General features: G+C 40.3%; 1 protein-coding gene across 1 annotated transcript in view; it reads right to left on the reverse strand.

Annotated features, from left to right (window-relative positions):
• Nucleotides 1–321: 321 nt before the first annotated feature.
• LOC133406297 (BMP/retinoic acid-inducible neural-specific protein 3-like) overlaps nt 322–26,636 on the reverse strand; it is a 76,269-nt gene continuing 49,954 nt past the window's right edge. The window contains exons 5-8 of the mRNA XM_061683810.1: nt 23,787–23,892; nt 23,134–23,370; nt 16,594–16,816; nt 322–1,922 (exon numbers count right to left, since the gene is read on the reverse strand). Of these exons, the coding sequence (XP_061539794.1) occupies nt 806–1,922; nt 16,594–16,816; nt 23,134–23,370; nt 23,787–23,892 (1,683 nt within the window). The 3' untranslated portion in view covers nt 322–805. The remainder of the gene's footprint in view (nt 1,923–16,593; nt 16,817–23,133; nt 23,371–23,786; nt 23,893–26,636) is intronic.

The following is a 26,636-nucleotide window of genomic DNA, read 5'->3' on the forward strand; positions in this document are numbered from 1 at the left end:
CTTAATCATGCCCAGTCCTATGTTCTACAAATTCAAATATGTCATATTAGGGAAATGAATATTCTGAAGGATGATTAGTATCCCCCACATGATACCCTATCTATAGCTCACACGTAAAAAGCTTTTTATTCAGAGTACTGTATTAACAAATCTTATAATACAATTTCATATACAGCTTCCCCCCCCCCCCCACACACACACACAAACAACAATAGAAAAATAAACACTGTGTGATCATTCTAGTGGAATACATATATTTCCTGTGTATATGTTGTTCATACAAATGTGTGTAACACTTTTCCAACAATTTTTTTTTTTAACTTGATATTATCACAGGAAACGCTGAAAACAAGAAGCTGCCAATCAAGTCACATGTTAAAATATAAGGTCAGGATATATCAGCAACAGATAATGTTTGTCTTAACTGCGAAATATAGGCTGCAAAACACGACAACAAAAATATAAAATATGTTGGTGTAAAAATATATATAAGAGCATTACATTGTTATTCAAGTTTGTGCATTTGTGTTCGAAACATAAATTATGGTGTTGCAAAGTTTGATTATACTGTACGAATGTATAAGTGTCAGTCTGTTTTTCGAAAAGAAGAATGTGAACGAGATCGTGATGAAATTCTAGTGTTGTACAAATTTCTATGAAGAATGAAAGTGCACTCTTGAGATTCATGATGACATTGAGAATGTCCCTCAAACATCCTTTGCACAGCTCCAAAATTGCTCTTAACCATCATCTGGAGTGTGTGATAACAGTTTTCCATCTGTACACCTGGGCTCCTGCCCACTTATTAGCTACATAATTTGGTTGTTTCGTATTCCATCGAGTTGGGCTGCTTGGCACTGAACGTCTGCAGCGCAGCCTGGATCCTGGCAACGTCTGTTGTGGATAGTTTGAGCCGATGGCGCAACAAACACGAGAAGAGATCCAAAGGCTGAGCTCCGGGCGGGGAAAGCCTGTTTACACGATCCCGGATCTCCAGCAGCTGCAGCAGGGCAGAGTCTTGTGATCCCTGAGTGTATGGATAGTCCAGCTGTAAAATTAAGTCCTGGATTGCATCTGGGTCAAAGTGCATACTATAGCCATACACCTGTATGTTGTTTATTTTCATGGAGCCAAGATTTTGCCCTGGTTCCAAATATTCCAACGGTTCATAATATACAGTTCCATTTCCATTACTTGAAGGGCCCCTGATCCGACTCCGTAAGTAAAAGTGAACTGTCTCAAAAAAGCTTTTCCACTTGTTGCCCAAAGTCAAAGTCCAGTTATAACAGTCACGGGGAAGCTGTAATTTAGTCCTCTCCCAGTCAGGGTAGTTATTTTGGTCAGTAGGCATGATCCAACTCTCAGAGTGACTTCCCCCAAATGGATTTACATAGACTGACAGCACTGGGTCCAATGTGATGTTTTTGGTAAGGCAAATCTGAAGAGAAATCCCCAAAAGCATGTGGACATGGTTTGACTTGTATTTGTTACTTTTCAGAGTCAGCAGCATCCTCTTTCTCCATGATGGGTCAAACCAGTTATTTAGTCTGACATCATTGCTGACAAAGATCCCATGGATGCTGATGCGGTTGTCACGTTTTTGCAGGAGATAGCGTAACTCCAAGTCCTGCAAGTCCGTCTCGAAGCCGATGTAATGGTCAATGGAGTCTGGAACTTCGTTGCGACATATGCCCTGACTAAGCATGTAACCCTGGTTGCACGTGGCACAGCGGGAACGGTTCTCATAGGAACAGGAGCCACAGGAAGTGCCTTCACCCACTGTGCAGGGAATCACACCCTGACAGGGAGGGTGCTCATAGGGGCAGGTGCAACTGCGCGTCTCTTCCAAGTATGAGCCAATGTGATTGTTTTCACTGCAGTACATTATGGAGAGGATGTAGTTCAACCAGTAGGTCACAGGTCTGAAACGGTATGTAAGAGAGATGTTTCAGTTTTCAGAAAGACATGGCCGAAAATAATTGACAAAATTATATTAAATATTGATACTGTTACTCTTGCACCAGCTCATCAAGTCAGCAGCTGGCTTATCTCCAGCAAGACATAACGGCAATAGAATATTTCCATGTCCTAAATTACTGAGCAATGCCATTCTTATTGTGTACCATGCTCATATGAAATTCGTTGGCCCATCAATAATCATATCCAAAATATAAATATATATAAAATATAAAAATATTATTAAGTGTCCTGCACATCGATCTGTAATTTACATTGCGTTAACATTCTATTCATTAGCATAAATTTAATGTGTTTGCTGATGGTATGTTAAAAACCCATTCCGGTTCTTTTGTTGAATTATTAATTATGATTAAGTTGTCTGAGTTGGGACAAAATGCATTTTGAGTATTTTAATATGTGTACTGCTTCATGAAATTTAGTGCTAATAAAAAGATAGAACTATGAAAAGTGTGTGTGTGTGTGTGTTCCATGTTTTGTATACATAGTGGTACCTTGAGATACAAATTTTATTCGTTCTGTTATCAATAAAATTCAATAAATAAATAAAAATAATAAAAGAATTGTATCCCAAAACATATTTCTCCATTAAAATGAAAGGAAGTGCAATTTCGTTCCAGTCCCCCAAAAGACACCACAATTAAAAAAAAAAAAAAACATGTCGGAATATTGTAAAATACAGTCATAAAAACATAATCGAAGATAATGTAAATATATTCAGTGATTAACTGGTTTTATGAAGTGTCATCAATTCAAGTCTCACACATGCAAACAAAAACTGAAGTTTCATTTGCATGGCAATACCTTTAAATGCTCCATCTCCCCCCTCTCTCTCTCTCTCTCTCTCTCTCTCTCTCTCTCTCTCTCTCTCCTTATACTCGCTTTGAGATTTGTCTCAAAATTATTTACACAAATATATTTTTCAAATCGACAAATATATCCGTGATTTTCACATTTTTCACATCCACAAATACAGTACAGTGTTCCCTCGCCACTTCGCGCTTCACGTTTTGCGGCTTCAATGCTTCGCGGGTTTTTCCAAAATATTCATCAAAAAATAAAAATGAAAAAATACAGCCATATCGGCAGCCATACTGCGGAAAGACGCGTTGTTTCATGTTGATGCGTGAGAGAGAAGGTTTCCCTGCATGCCAAACAAAGAGATGAGTTGACTCAGAGGCTTTGTAGATGCCTATACTGTACTGTACTGTACATGCCACGGGCACTCATACAAGGCACGTGATTGGTTCCCGGCGCGATATCGACCAATGAGAGGGGATTTATCCCGTGAGCTGATTGGCTGCGCGTCATCACAGCCTCACCTAGCATCTTCCCTTGTTGTGTTTTGCCAGTCTCGTCCACGCTGTTGACTGTCTCGCATACTGTATCTTAGTGTTGTGTTCGCGATAACTTTTTTTGTTTAAGCGATAACTTAAACTTAATTCGTTAAGCCCTTACAATGTCGCCTAAGCGCTGTGCCCCTGCAAAAGCTTCCTCTTGGGCGCCCAAGAGGAAGAAGAAGATGATGACCATCAGCGAAAAAGTGAAACTTTTAGATATGATTAAAGAGGGCAGAAGTTATGCATCTGTGGCATGCCATTATGGCGTGAATGAATCTACAGTGCGGTACATCAAGAAAGAGGAAGCAAACCTCTGCAAAACTGCTTCAATAACCTTCAATAAGGAAGCGTAACGTGTGGTAACTCCACGTAATAAGAGAATTGTGAAAATGGAAGCTGCATTGGCATTGTGGATTGCTGATTGCAGGGAAAAGACAGTGAGTTTGGACACTAATATAATCAGGATCAAGGCCAAAGCTCCTTACGACCAAATCTTGCCCGATGATGACAATGAAGAGGCTGAAGAAGGTGCTGACGAACCTGACGAACCTCAAGCCAGGACTCGCGCTGCCAGGAGTGATTCGCCTCCTCGAGGACGAGGCTTTTGAGCCAGCAAAGCAATCCTACTTCGCGGTTTTTTACCTTTAGCGGGGGGTTCTGGTCCCCATTAACTGCGAAAAACGAGGGATCTTTCAGATCCCCAAATATATCCACGATTTAAACATGTTTTTTAATGTTGTGTGTGCAATTAGTATGACTTATCATTTGTAAATATTAAATTCTGCTCGTGACTTGTGTGTTTGTGGATCAGCGGGCAACCGTATTTATTTTTGAGACAAACGTAACGCACAAGATATTTACACAAACAGAAGTCGACAATATTCACACATGTGGGAAGGTCTTCCCTCCATCCGCTAGGCGGCAGTGTTGCTGTCTCCGTTGAGAGCATAGACTATAAAATAGATGTTTGAGAGCTAGCCACTGTTATCTCTTTGGGCCGCCTCATGAACATGAACAATTATTTAAACACTGTAATAATAAGCTGTTTTTAGTATCTTGCTGACAGATGAGGAAGGCGATTTCTTGTCCACCTTGTTCAGCCATGGTTGGTTTACCACGGATTTCAGCATGGTCGGACCAGACTGTTGGATAACCATAACAATGACTTGCAGTGAAGTCATCAATGGAGACAGCAACACTGCTGCCTAGTGGATGAAAGGACGGCCTTCCCACATGTGTGCCAACTTGTGTGTGTGTGTGTGAATATCCTGAAAACTGCGTTACGTTTGTCTAAAAAATAAATGTGCGTGCCCCGATCCACAAATGCACCAACAATTCACAAGCAGAATTTAATATTTACAAATGATAAGACAAAATAAATGCACACACAACATTAAAAAATGCGTGTAAATCATGGATATATTTGTAGATCTGAAAAACACATGTAAATCGCGGATATATTTGTGTAAATAATTTTGAGACAAATCTCTCCCCATACCGCCGCCCTCTCTACTTCTGCTGTGCAGGAAGGCTGTGTGTCTCAAGTCAGCAGTCCAAAAACCTTTGTTTTACGTCTTTTACAAAAAAAAACCTCCACTCAACAGTTCGGCATTGTGTACAAACACTCAGTAACAACATTTGCACCCCACATTACATTCAGTTCTTCTGTGAATAATATTTTGGGTGCCGATCGGCACGATCGACCTGCTCGGAGTGATTCTTCCACAAATACTCGGGTCTGCTGCAGACTTATCTCCGTAATTTCTCTGCCGATCTTTTGTCCACAACTTTAAATTATTGTTAACACCCGGCTGGCGTTATTGTATTTTATTTTTATATTGTGCTAATTGTGAAGTCGCTGATGGTCTGGCGGCCTGACTCGCCTGACTTTGGTGCGGGCACCGTGGGTTCAGTTCCCACTCAGTGACGGTGTGAATATGAGTGCAATTGGTTGTCTGTGTCTATATGTGCCCTACGACTGACTGGCGACCAGATCAGGGTGTAGTCCGTCTTTCGCCCGAAGTCAGCTGGGATAGGCTCCCGTGCTCCGCGACGGTGGCACAGTGGACGGCTGGTTAGAGCGTCAGCCTCACAGTACTGAGGACCCGGGTTCAATCCACGGCCCCCGCCTGGGTGGAGTTTGCATGTTTTCCCCGTGCCTCCCACATCCCAAAAGCATGCATGAATTGGAGACTCTAAATTGCCCGTAGGTGTGAATGTGAATGTGAGTGTAAATGGTTGTTTGTTTCTATGTGCCCTGCGATTGGCTGGCAACCAGTTCAGGGTGTACCCCGCCTGCTGCCCGATGACAGCTGGGATAGGCTCCAGCACGCCCGCGACCCTAGTGAGGAGAAGCGGCTCAGAAAATGGATGGATGGATGGATGTTTGAAGGAGGCTGTGGTTGTTTCAAATACTCAACTTATCATTCTCTTTGTTTTATAGTTACTTTTCAAGTAAACTCCAACTGGTAATGGCAGTGTACAGCTTGAGGTCTCTTTTTTGAAGAATATTTACTTATTATATCAGGCAAAGTGCTGCTTGTTGTCAAGTGAGTGGAGCCCCCTGCTGCCAAACAGCACTCATTTCTCAAGTTTGGGCTTGTGAGTCAAAGCAAAAACACGGCCAATCAATGGCTCGTATCTCAGAAACTCGTAACTCGGGTCACTCATATCTTGAGGCACCACTGTATATATATTAAATATTCATTGTGTATATTTTTGCAGGCAGCACGGTGGACGACTGGTTAGCACATCTGCCTCCCAGCAGAGGCAGATGTGCTCCTCTCATTACAAATAAAATCTTCAAAATTGTGTATTTGATCCAGATGAAAATAAATGAAAATAAAAGTTGACCTGGTCTTGTGTAATAATAAAGGAATTGGCCTCACCGTTCTAATACTTTTGGAGTGTCGTGTACAATAACTGTATGTCTCTCTCTCTCTCTCTCTCTCTATATATATATTTTTTTTTTATTATTATTATTTTATTCTTTTTCTGCGTACACCAGCTTTTTCCCACTTTCCAAAAATGTGCATGTTAAGTGATTAGTCTGAATTGTCCGTAATTATGAACATGTTTGTGAATTGTTGCTTGTCTGTATTGGATGTGCCCGGCGTTTGACTGGCAACCAGTCCAGGATGTTCCCCGCCTATCGCCCAAAATCAGCTGGAATAGGCTCCACGGCACTTGTGACTCTAATGAGGATTAGTGGAATAAAAAAAAATTATTGATGAATGGTTAGAAAAAAGCTAGGGGTGGGACTTTAACACATGAATCACAATTAATTAATTACAAACAAATTAATTGTAAAAAAAAAACGCATTTTAATCGCATTTTGTGTCCCAATCAACGTGGTACCTTTGTCAGTGCACAATTTGCACATAAAGTAGGTTAAGGCCCAATCAATCGTATGTATTTTTCGAATTATTTCATGAATATTTACTGCTTCAAATAAGACTGATGTTAAATATTGAGTTGTTAAAATAAAATATTGAATCTGTGTCATTACCCACAACCTAAAATGCAGATGTGACATGGATTTTCTGGAGAAGAAAATGCACTATTTATATGGAAACAAAACAAACAAACAAAAATCCCTGGCAACCTGAAGTGACACAAGGGTACCGTGCAGTCAAACACAACCTCAGCTACAACAGTGCTGACTGTGCCCATAGACATAATCAAAAGATACTACCAGATTCAAAAAACAAAACAACAAAACAAAGACTATAGGCAGAACAAAGGCAGAGAAGTGGTAAAATATGTCCTTACTCCAAAAGCAGTGTTATACTGCAATTACTCTGTGGTAGATCATACTGTATCGCATTACATCTTGACTGATTGTGCAATTACTAAATTGTGAGTATGTGGCACTTTTTTGTTTACTTTTACTCGTTGTACCTTAAATAGGAATTAATCTAATGAAGGATTTATGCAGCCAAAGTAACAGCACTTTATATGCAAAAATGTTGCATACTAAAGAATATGCTCATTAGTCAAAAAGCATTTTAAGCGAGACTGTTTCTCGATCACCTACTTAGTGAAAAAATTGACATACGATATAACGATATAATAATAATAATAATAATAATAATAATAGGCCCAAAGATAGCTGGGATAGCCTCCATCAAGCCGGCGACCCCAGTGAGAATAAGCGGTACAGAAAATGGATGGATGGATGGATAATAATAGGCGGCACGGTGCACGACTGGTTAGCACAGCCGCCACACAGTTCTGAGGACCAGGGTTCAAATCCCGGCCTTGCCTGTGTGGAGTTTGCATGTTCTTCCCGTGCCTGTATGGGTTTTCTCCGGGTACTCCGGTTTCCTCCCACATCACAAAAACATGCATGGTAGGTTAATTGAAGACTCTAAATTGTCCATAGGTACGAATGTAAGTGCTAATGGTTGTTTGTTTATATATGCCCTGGGATTGGCTGGTGACCAGTTTGGAGTGTACCCCACCTCTCGCCCGAAGATAGCTGGCATAGGCTACAGCACACCCGCGACCCAAGTGAGGATAAGTGGTGTAGAAAATGGATGGATGGATAGTTAATAATCCATCCATTTTCTGAGCCGCTTCTCCTCACTATGGTCGCGGGCGTGCTGGAGCCTATCCCAGCTGTCATCGGGCAGGAGGCGGGGTACACCCTGAACTGGTTGCCAGCCAATCGCAGGGCACATAGAAACAAACAACCATTTGCACTCACAGTCATGCCTACGGGCAATTTAGAGTCCCCAATTAATGCATGTTTTTGGGATGTGGGTGGAAACCGGAGTGCCCGGAGAAAACCCACGCAGGCACGGGGAGAACATGCAAACTCCACACAGGCGGGGCCGGGGTTTGAACCCGGGTCCTCAGAACTGTGAGGCTGACCAGTCGGCCACCGTGCCTCCATAGATATTATTATTATTATTATTATTATTAATAACAATAATACTACTACTAATAATAATAATAATAATATCCGGCGGCGCGGTGGGCGACTGGTTAGCACATCTGCCTCACAGTTCTTTGGGCCAGGTTCAAATTTGGCCTCCCGTGTGGAGTTTGCATGTTCTCCCCGTGCCTGCGTGGGTTTTCTCCGGTTTCCTCCCACATCCCAAAAACATGCATGGTAGATTATTTCAAGACTCTAAATTGCCCGTAGGTGTGAATGTGAGTGCAAATGGTTGTTTGTTGATATGTGCCCTGCGATTGGCTGGTGACCAGTTTGGGGTGTACCCTGCCTCTCGCCGGAAGATAGCTGGCATAGGCTCCAGCATACCCGCGACCCAAGTGAGGATAAGCGGTGTAGAAAATGGATGGATAGATAATAATAATAATAATAATAATAATATAATAACAACAATAATATTCGGCAGCACGGTGGACAACTGTTTAGGACATCTGCCTCACAGTTCTTTGGACCAGGTTCAAATCTGGCCTCCCGTGTGGCATTTGCATGTTCTCCCCGTGCCTGTGTGGTTTTTCTCCGGTTTCCTCCCACACCCCAAAAACATGCATGGTAGATTATTTCAAGACTCTAAATTGCCAGTAGGTGTGAATGTGAGTGTAAATGGTTGTTTGTTGATATGTGCCCTGCGATTGGCTGGCGGCCAGTTCAGGGTGTACCTCGCCTCTCGCCCGAAAATAGCTGGTATAGGCTCCAGCACGCCCGCGACCCGCGTGAGGAAAAGCGGTACAGAAAATGGATGGATGGATAATAATAATTATCCATTTCACTTTTATAGTGCTTTTCAAGGCACTCAGAGTGCATGCATTATTCATTCAATCCACAGTTACACCCTGGGTGTCGTAAGCGACTTGTGTAGCCACAGCTGCCCTGTAGGGGCTATCTGATGATAGCGTGGCTGCCATTCTGCACCTACAGCCCTTCTGACCACCACCAAACATCGAACCACATTTATTCATATAACACTGCTGTAAGCGCCCCATCCCTCAGGGGTCGGGCCTGTGGGGCCATGGCCCCGAGATATCATGGTGGGCATCCCTTATTTTCATTTCTTAGAAGTGGCAACTCTCGATGGGAGGCAAATTTCATTTTAAAAAAAAACAACAACTACCTGATGGAAGCCTTGATAAGCCTGGTTTTGTGCAAAAAGGAGTTTTCATACCACCGAAACATTTCACATTTCAACTGCCATGCAGAAACCATTTAAAGGCAATCCTCTTCTAATATAAATTGTCCTGAAATAGCACTTTCACTTTCGGTCTAATTGGAGATTTTCTCTTAGGTTTTCTAGTGTTTTGTATTGAAATGCAATTAAATGGGCGCCACGGTGGACGACTGGTTAGAGCGTCAGCCTCACAGTTCTGAGGACCTGGGTTCAATCCCCGCCCCTACCTGTGTGGATTTTGCATGTTCTCCCCATGCCTGCGTGGGTTTTCTCCGGGCACTCCGGTTTCCTCCCACATCCCAAAAACATGCATGGTAGGTTAATTGAAGACTCTAAATTGCCCATAGGCATGACTGTGAGTGCGAATGGTTGTTTGTTTCTATGTGCCCTGCAATTGGCTGGCAACCAGTTCAGGGTGTACCCCGCCTCCTGCCCGATGACAGCTGGGATAGGTTCCAGCACGCCCGTGACCCTAGTGAGGAGAAGCGACTCAGAAAATGGATGGATGCAATTAAATGTATTCTTCCAGAGTTAAAAATATTCCTGTCTTTGTCAATTATTTGATTCTGTCATCTACTGAAATCCATTTCAATGAAACTATGCTGCTTTTTAGGTCAAATTTTGTTATATGATTGAAAAACGATTATTCGAGATTGATTAATTACAAAGCCTCTAATTAATTTGATTATTTTTGAATCGAGTGCCACATATCAAAAAAGCGTTGTCTAATTACTATAACTTAAAAGTGTGAAAAACTTTAACTCTAGTATCAAGAAAATCAAATAAATAAGCATGTAGAAAGAAAATTCAGGATGCCACATTTTTGCCTTTTCGTTGCCATGAATCTATGCCATTCTGATCAAGCCAGTTAAGAGTTGTTGAAATGGCTTTTCTCATTGTTTTTTTTTATTTTATTTTTTTTTATTTGTTAGAATATTAATCAACACAAAAAATTTTTTGCAATCTCATCATGTTGTCAATGTGCTAAGTTTTGACGTTGACTGTCTCCTTTGAAACCCATCTGTTTGTCATGCACATCTCATTGCTGTCATGGCTGTGCACAGCAGGTGAGAGGAAGCTGTTCTGCCATCCGGATGCACAGTGTCAGCGGGACATGTAAACTGTTATGGAGACACACTGTGAACGACAGGCAAAGGAGAAGTTCGGTCCCCATGCTGCTATCTATTCATCTCTCACAGCTATTTTCACAGAGATCACTATAATTTAAATTCATGGAAAACCATTACAAAGTGTAAATAAAAAAACAATCATTTGTTTCATAAAATAAAGCAAAACAATGTAAGTGCGAAATGAGTGAGAAAAGTCACTGCAACAACTTTACCTGGGGGTTCAAGATGGTAGAGACTCATGGCAACAAATGTGGAGGGAGGGACAAAACAATGTTTTATTGGTTTTATAGCTACGTACAATATCGAATGTAATAATATTCAAAAGTCAAAAAAATGAATTGGAGGGAGCAAAAATAAGCTATTTTCTCTTTGGTTGAAAATTGATTGATAAATAAAAGATAGCATGTGTGTACATACATAATAATATATAATAATAATATAATTATATAATTATAAATGAACATTCAATTCACGAGCAACAGCTCTGGTGGACATTCCTGCAGTCAGCATGCCAATAGCATACTCCCTCAGAACCTGCGACATCTGCTGTGTGATAAAACTGCACATTTCAGACTGGCCTTTTATTGTGGCCAGCCTATGGCACACCTGCGCAATAATCATGCTCTCTCATCAGCATCTTGATATGCCACACCTGTGAGGTGGGATGGATTATCTCACCAAAGGAGAAATACTCACCAACCCAGATTTTGACAGATTTGTAAACAATATTTGAGGGAAATGGTATTTTGCGTATGGAGAAAAAGTTTTAGATCTTCGGGTCCAGCTCACGAAAAATTGGAGCAAAAACAAAAGTGTTGCATTTATATTTTTGTTCAGTGTATAAGCTTCCAATAATCACAACAGCTCAATAATAACAACAATTTAAAGGCAGCTTAGCACTGCTTGAATAAAACACTAAAAACATCGCCTTTTCCAATTCACGAGCTTCAACACAGGCGGGGCTGGGATTTGAACCCCAGTCCTCAGAACTGTGTGGCAGATGTGCTAACCAGTCGACCACCGTGCCTGCCCCCTAGTTACCATTTAGCACAATTACTCAAATTAAGAGTTAAATTGATTTCCACTTATTTTTTTTGAAAATACACATGCATACTTTTGAAGTGTTCCGATTTCCCAGTATATTGATACAAGCAGTTTTCATATGTTCCACTGCTACGGTTAAGTTGAAAATGTTCCAGAGAAGAAAATTTGTGCATTAAGTTCACTCGGGGGAATATCATGTTTTAATTTAGGTCATCATACATACCTGTATATATTTTCAGTTAATTTAATTAGACTTTACACCGACCCTTTTTGATCGGGCTGATCGGTATCGCCCGATATTTAGCATTTTATGCTGATCGGCTTTAATGTCATAATTCGCCGTTCTGATCAATGACGTCAAAGACATTTACTCCACGTCGCCGCGTGCACAGTATATTTGAATCCAAAAGCAAGTTTATTTTTAGCCTAGTCACGCGTCTTTTGACGTAATGCTGTAAATGTCTGACGGCCAAAGAAGTTATTTAAAAAAAAAAAAAAAAAAAAAAAACCTCGGCAGTGTGGGACAGACAACACGTCGGAGACAGACGACACGTAATGCCCGGATCAGACTATTAGACAAATTTGAGACTACCGCAATAAAATCTTGTATTCCGCATCCCGTTTTTTACGATCATTGGGCTTTATCTTGTCAACTCAAATGCGACCGGATACACTCATTACCGTGGCAACGACAACAAGAGTGGAGCGAGCCGACGGTATTATCAGGACAAAATGGGGAAAAACGTGTGTTGGTGGTCACTGGTGCTAAGGACAGGAGAGGACGTTCGTTTAAGGCTTGCTTGAGGTATGTTCACGTACTTTTAATACGATACGGCTCACAAGCAGGCAATAAAATGTTATGTAGCCTAGCAAGCTAGCGGTAGCACGAACGGTTGGACGTAAACATGCCGCCGTTCTGTCGAATCATGCTCTAACGTTTCGGTGTGGGTGAAGTAATTTAATTAAAAATAAAGTAATTTAATTACAGGAAGTTAGCACCCATTATTTCTGTCATGTAGTGTTGGTTTGACCTGACTGATTAGAATACATGATCTGACTAGAGCAGTGATTTCCCACCTTTATGGAGCCAAGGAACATATTTTACAATTGAAAAATCTCATGGAACACCAACAAACAAAAATGTCACAAGAAGTGGAAACATTAATTACTGTATTTCCTTCCCGCCATCTAATAGAAGACCATTCATTTGTGCTGTCTGTCACTATGCCTCACTGGCATAAATAGAGGAACAAAGATACATTCATCCATTTTCAACACCGCTTATCCTGGTTAGGGTCGCGGGACGCTGGAGCCTATCCCAGCTGACTTTGGGCGAAAGGCAGACTACACCATTCAGTCGCAGGGCACATATAGACACGGACTACCATTCGCACTCACATTCACACCGTCACTGAGTGGGAACTGAACCCACGCTGCCTGCACCAAAGTCAGGCAAGTGTACCACTACACCATCAGTGACCAAAGATACATTATTGATTATAAATATAATTGTTGAGCAATTAATTACACAAGTATATTAATTATACAGTTAATGAACAGGTCACTTAAATAGAAACATTACTCCATCTTGTGATCGGATCGGTGATCGGTTATCGTTTTTTTAAACTCGCTGATCGGTGATCGGCCCCAAAAATCCTGATCGTGTAAAGCCTAAATTTAATACTTCATATTAAAAATATTAGTGTCGTTTGGAGTTCTTCTGGTGGTGTGTGTTTGTTTTGGCTAAGACGCAAGTGTCCCTGACAAAATCAAAATGTTCCTGACAAAATATTCAGAATGTTTCTGAGAGGTTGGCATCTCTGCTTGAGTAATTGCAGTCATGAACAAAAACAGCATCCACTGTAGATCACTAGCTGCATAGCAACATTAGTTTATGTTTTAATAGCAATAATCATCAAATAAATGTTTATGTTTGTAACAACATTTTGAAGGTCTGAAATGATGGAGGCGAGTGGAAAAACAGCCTGAGGAGCCAACTGTACTTGCTAAAAATCACAGTGAATGTTTTGGTTTGTTACATAAAAAAGGAAAGTGACAAAAATGAGTGAACTTCCTTTGCCTCTGCATGTATTTGTTTTAAATCACAGGCAATGATATGTATTGGTTAAATAAGTCGTAAAAAAATTTTTTTTTTGGGCAAGAATACGTTCAACAGCGACTGAAATAAGTATTTAAGACGTCACCATTTTTCTCACTAAATATACTTCTAAAGGTGCTATTGACCTGAAAATTTCACCAGATGTTGGGAACAACCGTAGTAATCCATAAATACAAAGAAAGTAGAATAAATAAGATCAGAAATTAAGTTGTATGTAAAACTGAAATGACACAGGGAAAAAGTACTGAACACAAGATGCAAAATGGCATAGAAACAAAAGACAACACCTAAAATCTATTAATAATCAAAAAACAATCCACCCCCTTGTCAGTGCAAGTGAGTATCAGATGGTGAAGCTCTAATTCATGGCCTACAAAAGTGTGTCATTGCTAAGGTGTGAGTCAAGACATATCTCATGATGGGTAGAGCAGAGAGCTGTCTCAAGACGATCACAAGCTAATTGTTGCAAAACATGACATTGGTTACAGGCGCATATGTAAGCTTCTGAACGTTCCAGTGAGCACGGTTGGGGCCATAATAGTGGAAAGCCAATCATACCACCATAAATTTGCCTCGACCAGGTGCTCCTCACAAGAGTTCTGACAGAGTGCAAAGTATAATCATAGGAGTTGTCCAACACCCAAGGAGCACCTGTGGAGAGCTTCAAAAAGACCTGGAATTAGCACATACTGTTGTCACAAGGAAAACAGTGAGTAATGTACTCCGCTGCCATGGCCTGTATACAGTCTCACTATGCAAGACCCCATTGCTTAAAAAAGAAAAAGCATGTCAAAGCTTGTTTAAAATTTGCTCAATAATATTTGGACAAGCCAGTTAAATACTGGGAGAATATATTCTGGTCTGATGAGAGCAAAATTTAACTGTTTGGATGCCATAATGTACACCACGTTTGGAGGAGAAATGCCACTCCACATCACCCTAAAAGCACCATACCAACAGTGAAGTTCGGAGGTGGGAACATGATGGTGTCTGGCTGCTTTCCAGCAAATGGTACTGGTAAACATTGTTGAAGGAAGGATGACTGGGCAAATGTACCAGACATCCATCCATCCATCCATTTTCTGAGCCACTTCTCCTCACTAGGGTCGCGGGCGTGCTGGAGCCTATCCCAGCTGTCATCGGGCAGGAGGCGGGGTACACCCTGAACTGGTTGCCAGCCAATCGCAGGGCACATACAAACAAACAACCATTCGCACGCACATGCACACATACGGGCAATTTAGAGTCTCCAATGAATGCATGTTTTTGAGATGTGGGAGGAAACCGGAGTGCCCGGAGAAAACCCACGCAGGCACGGAGAGAACATGCAAACTCCACACAGGCGGGGCCGGGGATTGAACCCCGCTCCTCAGAACTGTGAGGCTAACGCTCTAACCAGTCGTCCACCGTGCCGCCTGTACCAGACATTCTTGACAAAAATCTGCTGCCATCTACAAGGATGATGAAAATTAAACGAGGGTGGACATTTCATCAGGATAATGATGTAAAACATACTGCCAAGAAAACTCTCAATTGGTCTCAAAGAAAAAAAATAAAGATGCTAGAATGGCCCAGCCAATCACCTGACTTGAATCCAATCAAAAATCTATGCAAAGAAGTAAAACCCAAGGTCCATAAAAGAAGCTCATGGAACCTTCAAGATTTGAAGACTGCTTGTGTGGAGGAATGGGCCAAAATCACACCAGAGCAATGCATGTAACTAGTTTCTCCATACAGGAGGCATCTTGAAGCTGTCATTGCAAGCAAAGGCTTTTGGTATTACAGTATTACATTAATACCAGTTGGCGTGTTCAATACTTTTTCCCTGTGTCATTTCACATTCTTACACACAATTTAATTTCCCGGCTTATTTGTTCTACTTTCTTTGTATGTATGGATTACTTGTTCCCAACATGTGATGAACTTTTCACGTCAATAGCACCTTTGGAAATATATTTCATGAGAAGAAATGGTGACGTGTTAAATACTTATTTCAGCCGCTGTATGTGCCCCCACAAGTGTAAGCACAATATTTTGATTAAAATTGTGTTTGTGGAATAGGAATTAAACATAAACTACACATTTTTCATACATCTCAGGGGGCCCATCATGTTGGGCAATACTGCCCTCTGCCATCGACCGAAATTAACGTCATAACTGTTCTGACGCTTGCATTGAGAACGTCACGTGTTCAAACCCAAAAAAGAGGTTAGCTGATTTTCCGTTTATGCTGTGAAAACGTTAATAATTATGGGTTCATGATGCAATGATTTGAAGAAAATTAGCTTGTTTTGGGTTCACACCATCTTGTCATCAACCCGTGGTTATTCTACGTAATGCAGCATACACGGAAAGTCCGCTAATCTGTTTTCCGGGTTTGGTCATGCAATGTTGAAACGCAATATTAATCAGAATGGGGGAACTTACAACAAATTCTTGCAAAACAAAAAACATTCTTTGCTCCTCTTTATAAATACTGCAAACTTTGATTTTACAGGAGCATAGTCTTAATTTCCTCATAGTAAGGCAGGCAGTCTAAAACTGCAGCCAAATCATCAGGTGTGAGACTATAGCCAACATCAGTGGCACCTTGAATATCAAAGGCCTAATAGAGTATATTGTGTGCATGCTTAGCATAATGCCGAGTTCAGGCGATTGCAAAACTGCTGTGCGCAGAGCAGGCAGAAGAAACTAAATGAACTGTGCCATTTTCAGATTGCTTGAAAGGACATGTGATGTGGCTGCAGGCTTTAGAATTTTTGCTTATTACTTCATATAGTGAAGCATGCTGGCACAGACACACACACACTTCATGTCAACAGCAAGGTCAGCAGGAATCCTTCAACAATACCAGAGTGTCTCACCTCTCTCTCAGCATAATGATTTTGGGTTTGCTGCGGCACCTCTTGCTGAGGGTGAAGAGCTTGTTGATGATGCGCCCAGATTTGCTCAGAAGCTGTTGGGTGTTGAGCTCCAGCTGTTTGTAGCGTTGATGAATTCCTGGCTCTATTTTCCACAAGTACTCGATGGCAGATGCGTTCAAAGCGTACGATGTGGGAAGCCTTCGAACAAAGTTCTGGAACTCATCTGGAAGGCAGGCAGATAAATGTGAACACTCTTTTTAATGTCCACACATAAGCCTTCTCCACTTCACTCGAACTATATTTGGCTAATTTAATCGGACTAAATGAGAAAATCCCTTCACGCAGGCCACACAGGCAGCTCTTGGGCTAACTGGAAGTGATATTGTTTGATGAATATGATAATGAAAAACTGCAGAGCTAAATAAGGGCTTGTTTTTTTTTTCTTCCTTTATGAACTGCCAAAAGCTCTCTTCCAGAGCTTATTTCATTTTGGAGAGAAAATAGATTTGACATAGAGCACAAGGGATAGGGACTTACAGGCTATCTGAGCAACTATCAAATAAAAACAGTTTAACATAAACAGATTAATTTCCATGGTAGTCAACAACAATTTATTTATTCTCACGGATCAGAAACTCAGACGATGAAATGACTGCTTTAGAGGTCCATCAATCAGTCAAACTATCTTAATGAGGCAAGATTTGATTAATAATGTAATGAATGGGTTTCCCAAGTGATAACTCCAGTTGAATATCACTGTAGATATTTGTAAATTTCAAAGGCTGCATTCATATGAAAATATGCATATTAAAGGTGGCGATTTTTTTTTACTAACTTTGAAATATTTAGTGAGACCACAAACTGTTCATCTGAAAATCCATATTAGAAATTTACAAATAATGTCTAAAATACATATTGTATTGTCATTACATTGGCAGATGCAGTGAAACCTCCATGGTGACACGATGTCAACCTCTCATTTACTCAGATTTAGACAAAACATTTGGGTGGGTGGTGGGTATTCACATCTTTTGGCTTGACTCCTGAGGCCTTATAATAACATATCATCTCACAGGTTCTTACAGGTTTTTAAACACTAAAAAGAATATCACAGCACCACTCGTCAGGAGCACTGCCTTGCTCATTTCCCACATCCTGCCCTGTCCTTTTCTGTCCTCCCAAATCTAGTCCTCTTGGTTAGTTATTGCATGGCTTCACCGAGTGTCTCACCCCCATACCCCCCCCCCCCCTCGCCCTATCCACAATTAAGAGCACGATTTGATTGTTGTAACATTACTTGTGCTCAATTATCTAGACTGTCTAACTATTGTTCTGCTGTGGTTTGCACCCCTATTCCCTTTGTCCGTTCTGTCCCTCTGTCTGTCCCCTAAAACCCTTTTCTCTTCGGCTGCATTTTCAATTAACATCAGATAATTAAAAAACTAAAAAAATAAGCTGAGGCAGTATTTCAAACTCCCCTGTTTCACATGCAATACTGTTCCAGAACAAACGGGAGACAGATCTACATTTCTGCAAGGCCATGCAGTTGAACAGGACACGTTAGTAAAAAAAAAAATAAAAAAAAATAAAAAAAGTCTTAAAGCCACCACAGAAACAATAAACAAAATTTACTTATATTTTTTGTAAGAAAAAAACAACAACACCCAGTTTGGTTATTTGTAATGTGGTCACATTTTGTAAATTCTTAAATTTGTCGCATTAAATATATCTTTAAGTCTTTAATTTGTCTTTTGTAGGCAGCAGATTAGCCGAATTCACTATACAGGATATTTAACATTCTTACGTGTAAGTATGAAAATAATTTAGCCACTGTTAAACAGGTTCAATGCAGCGGTTGTAATTTACTGTTCATATAAGCTAATGCCAATTATTACAACAGTTATGAAATCAAAAAGTCTGAAGATTTTGTGTGTGGCAATGAAATAGTTTTTATTCTGACAATTTGCGTTCTAATAATAATTGACCTGTGAATTATTTTAAGTACCGACTTGGGATAAGCTGACGTCAGTCAAACCTAACAATTGGAGTTTTCCCAATACCGACCGACTGAGAGCGACGTACAACTTGACTGCTCACTGTTCATTTGGGTCATTGCTATTCCACTTCATTCCAGTGTGTGATGAGATTGTTTCAAACAGTTGCTGACTGTTAAAACTAATAAAGAAGAAGAAGAAAACATTCTCACCGTCTGTGGACTCAGAAAGCTTAAAACGTTACAGTGAATGTTCGAAATATTGCCGGTGAAGTTATTTTAATAGGATTTGTTGACACAAGGAATATACACAGTGTGATTAGACATGTCCCTTCTACTTTCATTTAATAAATGCCTCATGAGGGGCTGCCGCAGTGGTCTAAGTGCCATGCTTGACAGAATTTCAATCCAGCCAGGGACCGCTGTGCCTTTTCTTTCCCTCACATTTTATTTGACTTTTTACTTGCTCCACGACCAACTGCCACACACACACGTGGGGCTGTAATGAAATTTCACCAAAATACACAATACATTTTCCTCTGTGTCCATCTTTTTGTGCTGTGTTGAATTTATTCAGTAAATAGGAACCTTTGACAAAATAGTGTTATAAAGACACCAAGAGACCCCATAAAACGTTTTAAGACATGCGGCTAGCACTCGGTTGTTATTTGACAGCTAAAAGTTACCAATAGCCACCCGACAAGAGGTTATTTGAACGAGCAAAAAAAAAAAAAAAAAAAAAAAAAAGATTACCACAAACAATATTGTATTGTGACAAGGTAAGACTTCTGCCGAGGAATGTTGTTGGTTAACTTTATGAATTATAACAACAGCCTACCAGCCCAGGTGTTCATGTCACCTTGAGTTGATTGCACTCTTCTATTTACAGTAATGGTAGTTAACACAACACAAAACTGATCAAGCAACAGTAATCTGTTGAAATAAATGTTTTATTATGGACTGGGTTGCTGAAATGTTTTGTATTCTTTTCCATTGATTTCTTTTCTACAGTTAAAAATTAAGATACATACATACACTATTGTGTAAATTGCTTCACTGTATTTATTTATTCATGCTATTTATTAATTGTATTAAATTATGTTATTTTTATTGTATTCAGTACATTCTTTCATTGTATTCTAAAGACCAACCAGGTACAAAGACCACAAAATAGCTGAAAGTAGCCTGCATCACATTTTTCTATTTTTAAAGGCAATGTTGTATCTTTAATTTAAGATTAATTTATTGACTGTCATGAAAATAAATTAGCATGTAAGCACGCTCACATGCACACACATAAACCCTTTTATGTTTTGTAATTAAGTGTTTTTTACCAATAAATGAGCTTGGAAATTAATAATTTTCAAATGCCACCTCCCATTGGCTCTTTTGTTGAATTATGTTATAAAGCTGGCCTCCATCCATCTTTCCATCCATTTTCTACCATTTGTCCTCTTCAGTCAGGGGCGGAGTTACGTGCCACCTCAAACTGAAGGTCGGCCACCCTGCCTTGCTATAGTGTTTTTCAAGATGGAAAACTTCAATCAGCACCCCACAACCCCAATAACAGGACAACTCCACTTCCAAAGAAACTTTCCTCATTTAATCAGCCTGAGTTTGCCTGTTCATTGTTTACTCACCAGGGGCCTCATGTACAAAAGGTGCGTATGCACCAAAACGTATGTTCTTTTTCACGGCAAAGTTCAGATGTATCAAGAGTGAAATGACCGTGGAAATGTGCGGTGCCTCATGCCAACTGCATGGCTGGCGTACGCACGTTTTTACAGCCGTTGGTGCTTTGGCGACACTTAGAGGTGATGATGGGAAACCGTTTTCATAAATCTGCACATCAGAGACACATGAACAATTAGCAATGAACAATTTCAGTATGCGTGTCCTCGCACACTGAAAAAAAAAATCATTGATTAAAATAATAAATTGAGTCATCAAAAAGGAGTCAAAGTTTTTGATATCCTCTTTGATATCCTGATGTGCTTCTATTTGAATGCAAAAGATTTATTATAAATATCATACATACAACATTTACCCATGAACCTTTATCTGACAGGGCTGAGTGTCGGTTACTGTATGAACACATTTGTTATGAGTTATAAAAATACATGGTATTAACCATGCGGGGTGATCAGAGTCAGCCAGCTGTGCTCCCACCACCCCTGAGAGAGTAGTGTCACCCATGATTGCAGCGACTCTCTCCTCAAACGGGGTGAGGCCCTCAGCGCCCGTTCTTCCGCCTGTTTTGGCCACACTTTGGCGGTGGGCAGCTGTCGTCCACTTCATGTCCACCTTAATGTCTGACCACGTTTTTTCGTTCCGCTGTTCTGACTCCACAGCATCGACAGCCGCACACACGCTGTCCCATTCGCTCCTCTTTCGCGTGTTGTTAACGCCAGACGACAGCGTGCCAAAGAGGACTTTCTTGCGCACCGCCACTTCATTGAGCAACTTCACATTCAAAAAAAGTATTTTTCTTCATTACCTTGCTCATTGTCCTTTTTTCCTGATCATGCCGAGATCGGGATCTCAGGTGCAGGGTTCATTTAAATATGATTTGCATATTTAAATGTCGGCATGGACAGGGAGGGGTCGGCTACTCCAACATGTGGGCTCGTTTCCACGTTGATTGGAATCTACGAAGGAAATGTGCTTGGATACATGTGTAGGCACAGATTCACACATCCGGATAGTTTTGTGTGTACGACGTTTACTGGATTTCAGCGTAAGCCATGTTTCATTAGGAAATGCACTGCAAGTCTTTGTACATGAGGGCCCTGGTCACTGAGGGAGAACATATTTTTTTCTGCTCAAACCCTCAACTGTGGAACTCACTGACTGAAGATCTCAGGCAAGCAAATTCAGGATCCTCTTTTAAAGACTCACTTTCACTGTTTGGCTTTTCTTAACTGTAAAATCTTATCCTTTTTGTATTGTTGTCCATTTGCATCTGTTTTATTGCTTTTGAAAAGTGCTCTATAAATACATTTATTATTACTGTTTTGTTAATGGTGCAACTTCTTTATAAACGTACACATTCTATGAAGAGTGATTTGCCACACGACGTTTAAAAAACAATCTTGTCATGCAACTCTATTGGGTGCAAACTCTTTAATTGAACAATTCAGACTGAGCCAATGAATTGTTTCTATAGGATAAGCTTAAACCTTTTGTAAGTAACTTCTGTCACCCGCTTGGTTGGAATTACAACAATAAGGCCGTTGTTTTGATATGACGTAGGCTCTGCATTTTATCCCCCGTGTATGTGATCCTACAACAGTTATATTCTGTTTTTAAGGACAGCCGGTGGTGAGAAAAGATGGATTATTCGGAATATGTAATTGTTGTAAATTCACTATTATTGCTGCGTTTTGTACATGCATTGTTTGAACAGTGCTGAACAGCCATATTTTTTACATCAGGCACCTTTTTGGGCAGCAAAGGGGCCCTCGGGGAAATGTGTGGATTTAGTTCGCAGCAGATGGCAATCATTTTTTTCTTTCATGATCGAAGGCTGTCTGCTTAAGATATCAGACAGAAATATCCCAGGCTGTGCTATTCAGACAGAGTGAGTAATTCCTATTACTACTACATTTTGTGCATTGTTCGGTGCGGGTATTTTACGTCAGGCACCTTGTTGGCCAGCTAAGGGGTTGTCGGAAAGACATTTTAAAAAAAACTTTGATATAGTCAATTTCAAATAAAAACAAAAAGAGACAGACATCCTCGGAAAGACATGTTGAGTTTGTTCACAATAAATGTTGTTTATGTTTACAAAAGTAATTATCGCATATTTATTATCCGCTACAAAAATGCAAAATAATATGTTTAGGGAGCACGCTTCACCGACTGGTCGGTAAAATTCGCCATTTCCGCTATGCCATTTTCGGTGCGACCCCAAGTGGGCCAACGTGGACGTCGCTGGCCAATACGAAATGTAAAAGATCAAATACTGCAAAGTACAGCAACATGTTAGAGGTGCTGATAAGTTTAATCAGCATTGTGTCATCACATCTTAGTCGTGGCTTGGATGAAAAGTCGCTTTAATTTTTGTAAAATGTTCAGTAACCGCAGCTGGTTTATCCTTCTTTTATGCTGCAGCAGACAATACAGCCATTCTAAATGCTACAATTTCATTTTTATAAGGCCTTCAGAAAATAATCGCGGAAGTGTTTAAGCAGGTTTAATCACCACTTTAAAATGCATAATAGTTTTCTTAATCCACAAAGCTGTGGGGCTATGTTGATTAATGTATCGCCTCTTATGGTTATTTATTTTAATATTCATCACAAGATATTTTATATGACAAATACTTGTTTTTTGACATTTTTAAACATAATGAGGATAGCCAACACTTCTATAAACAGTTATGGGACATCCTCCTCTGTTGTTTTCAAACCATTTTTCATGCTCCTAAAAAACTAAGTGTTGATTGATTATCGCCAGCTAGTGGCAATCACTGGGTTATATTCAGTGTTTGCTGTCAACAAAAGGTCACGGACACAGAATGTACAACTGGAAACACAAAAACTGACCTGACTCCTCAAAGTCTTGGTTGGCCGTATTCCAGGAATCTCGAATTTGCAGCAAACTCGCTTCCATAGATCTCAAATCCAACTCGGGGCAATTACACTGTGGGTAGTCTGCAGCACACTGACACCAGCAGTCATTGTGCCGGCACACAAATTGGCCCTCCTCATTACATCCGATGTAGCTGAGTGCTGCCTGCACAAATCTGTCCCGCAGATATTCTGGCAATATGGCATGAAGGCCTGAGTCATGGAGACATTATGTCAGACAGATAACTAACCAATATACCAGATCGTGGTGAAATACGATTTGATTGCTGTTGTACGGTCCATCCGTAAGGCATTCAAGACAAAGCAATCAAATTCTCTTGTGTTCTGACATACTTAACGTGTTCAGCATAACATGCATTATGCTGATTGAAAGATTTATTTTTGCTTCACATTTCTCCTGCTTTTGTTCTCAGTCATCACTGCCTGGTATACACTTCAAAAACCTCCAAAAAAGGATTGTTTAAAAAAAAAAAAAAAAAAAAAAGGGGGGGGGGACTGAAGCTAGATTTATTCTGACACTCTATGTGCTGCAGTTATGAGTTAGCCAGAAAAGAGACAGCGTGAAAATTCCATTACAAATTGTGTGAGTTCAATTATGAATGGCCAACCTTGCAAATGAATCTTGTTTTCAGGGCTCTGAACCAGAACGGAACTGACGGAGTCGAGGTTGTCATAGTTACTGCATCCAAGAGGGCCTGTCCTTGTTTCAGTCACCTAAAAGGGGAAAACAGAGATGCATTTCTTTCATGCACTCTTAAACTATCATTTTCACAAAATTAATGTAGTCAGCCCTCATGCAATTCATATTAAGGGGAATGATTTTATGGGTGTATGGGCTACAAATCAACTTCCTAGGTGAGCATAGTATTTAACTTGTACTGCTGCCACTCAAACCCCACGTTGTATTTAGTCATTATAATGCAAACCTATGCAAGCCCCGTAGCATGCGTATATGAGCATTTTTAATTCAATCATATTCACACCTGAGAACTAATTTACTGTAATTATCTTGATTTTCATAAGATATGCAATATTGTTTCAGGAGTGCAGCGGCTAAAACGTGAAGCACATTGGTAGCAGCATAGTATTCTAATATGTAGAACACATGCAGAACATTTGTATTACTTTTGGAATGTGTTAGAGGCCCCTTCGCTGATTTACTCATGCTGTCATGACTGCAACCAGTGTCCCTTAATGTGTACAATACAAAGATATAAATGCAACACTTATTTTGCTCCCATTTTTAAAGAGGTGAACTCAAACATCTACGAATATTTCTACTGTATGTACACAATAGAATAGAATAGAATAGAATAGAGCTTTATGCATTTCACAGCTTGGTGGTAGAAGCTGTTTTTAAGCCTCATTATTACTCGACTTTAATGTCCTGTTTCGTTTTTCAGAGGTGAGGGGAAACGTGAGTGTCCGGGGTGAGAGGGGTCCTTTAGGATTACCCTGGCTTTTGCATTAATCTTCCAAAAGACATAATTGTCTTTTTTTGTCCACCTCACAGATGTGGCATATCAAGAAGCTGATTAGACGGAACGATTTATTGCAGGCCTCTCACAATAAAAGGCCACTCTAAAATGTGCAGATGTACTGTATTGGGGTGGTGGCTGCGTCCACAGAACCAGTTAGTATCAGGTGTGACCACCATTTGCCTCAGTCGGTATAGAGTAATACATCTCCTTCGCATAAAGTTGATCAGATTCTTGATTGATGCGTGTGGAATGTTCGTCAACTCCTCTTCAATGGCGATGCAAAGTTGCTGGATATTGGCAGGAACTGGAACACACTGCCGATCCCAGATCATTCTATCCATGCTTAATACGTGACATGACCGATGAGTATTTTGGCCATGTAAGAAGTAGTATGTTTTTAACTTCTAGGAATTTTGTACAGATCCTTGCAACACTGGGCCGTTCATTATAATGCTGCAACATGAGGCGATGGTTGTGGTCTAATGGCATAACATTGGGCCTTAGAATCTCGTCACAATATCTCTCAAAATGCCATGAATAAAATGCACGATGGGCCACTCAATTCACAACGTTGACATCAGCAAACCACTCACCCAAACGTTGCCATACTTGTTGTCTTCCATGTGCCCTGCACAATGAAAACTGGGATTTCAAAGTGCCAGATGTCATCGAATGTGAGCCTTTAACTGCTCAAGTCGGTTAAGATCACAAACTGGATTTAGGTCAATGAGCATGCAGATGAGCTTACCTGAGATGGTTTCTGACATTCTGTGCAAAAATGTTTGGGTTATGCAAACCAATTACTGCAGCAGCTGTCTGGGTGGCTGGTCTCAGACACTTTTGAAGGTAACGATGCTGGATGCGGAGGTCATGGTCTGGTGGGGTTACATGTGGTCTGCGGCTGTGAGGCCAATTGGATATACTGCCAAATTCTCCGAAATGCCTTTCCGAGACGGCTTACGGTAGAGAAATTATCATTCAATTCACGGGCAATAGCTCTGGTGGACATTCTTGAAAATTCCAAACTCCCTCAAAACTTGCAACTTCTGTTACATTGTGCTGTGTGATACAACTGCCTGTGTGGCCTTTTATTGTGGACAGCCTGAGGCACACCTGTGCAATAATCACACTGTCTCGTCAGCCTATTGATATGCCACACCTGTGATGTGGTTGGTTTGAAGAATGAAAAACGGGAGGAAGAATAAAAAGTGTTGCACAGTTTTTCAGTACAAGAACACAGGTAACACGCTGAGAGACAGCTTGTGTGCAAAGACGAGAAAGAAGGTGATCACTTTCCTTTGTCACTCACTTGTTCGAGACAACACAACCACCTTCCAAATGAAGGTATTTGACTGTTTTTATGCTTGAATGAATCCGCGAAAACAAATTCTGCTTCTCCACTTTTATTCGACACTATGGAAAGGAAGAATTCACAGGCACGACGATAAACCTGATTCATTTAGAACCATAACATTATCCAATATTTAGGACTGCATTGACCTCATATTTGATTTTGATTTAGTGATTTGTTTATCGAGAATAAAATGATCTGCACAACTTAATTGCATACACAGCAAGCATAGTTCTTCTTACACTGGCATGCTGAATAAGTCACTGCTAACCTGTGCTGCAAATGAAATGAAAGGTAAGGTAAGGACAAGGGCATTGTCAAGTAAATGAACAAGTGACTGAACCATTGAAAACAATTCTTCGTGATGAGACGCTGTAATTTAATTTTGAATGTGTTGGGAGATGTTATTAAAAGTTCTTTAATAAATTTATATTTGTCTTATCAATATCAGAATTAGAATTGGCTTTATTTGCCAACTATGTTAAAATACTCAATAAACGTATCTGGTGGTTGGAGTCTCTGTAGTACTACAGCAAAGAGTCACTAAAACAAATGATCAGTTAAGGACACAAATATCAATGTTAAAACGTAGTCAAAGTTTCATTTCTTTGATAGTTCTATTAGGT

This window comes from Phycodurus eques, chromosome 8 (assembly GCF_024500275.1).
Source record: "Phycodurus eques isolate BA_2022a chromosome 8, UOR_Pequ_1.1, whole genome shotgun sequence".
Classification (NCBI taxonomy): domain Eukaryota; kingdom Metazoa; phylum Chordata; class Actinopteri; order Syngnathiformes; family Syngnathidae; genus Phycodurus; species Phycodurus eques.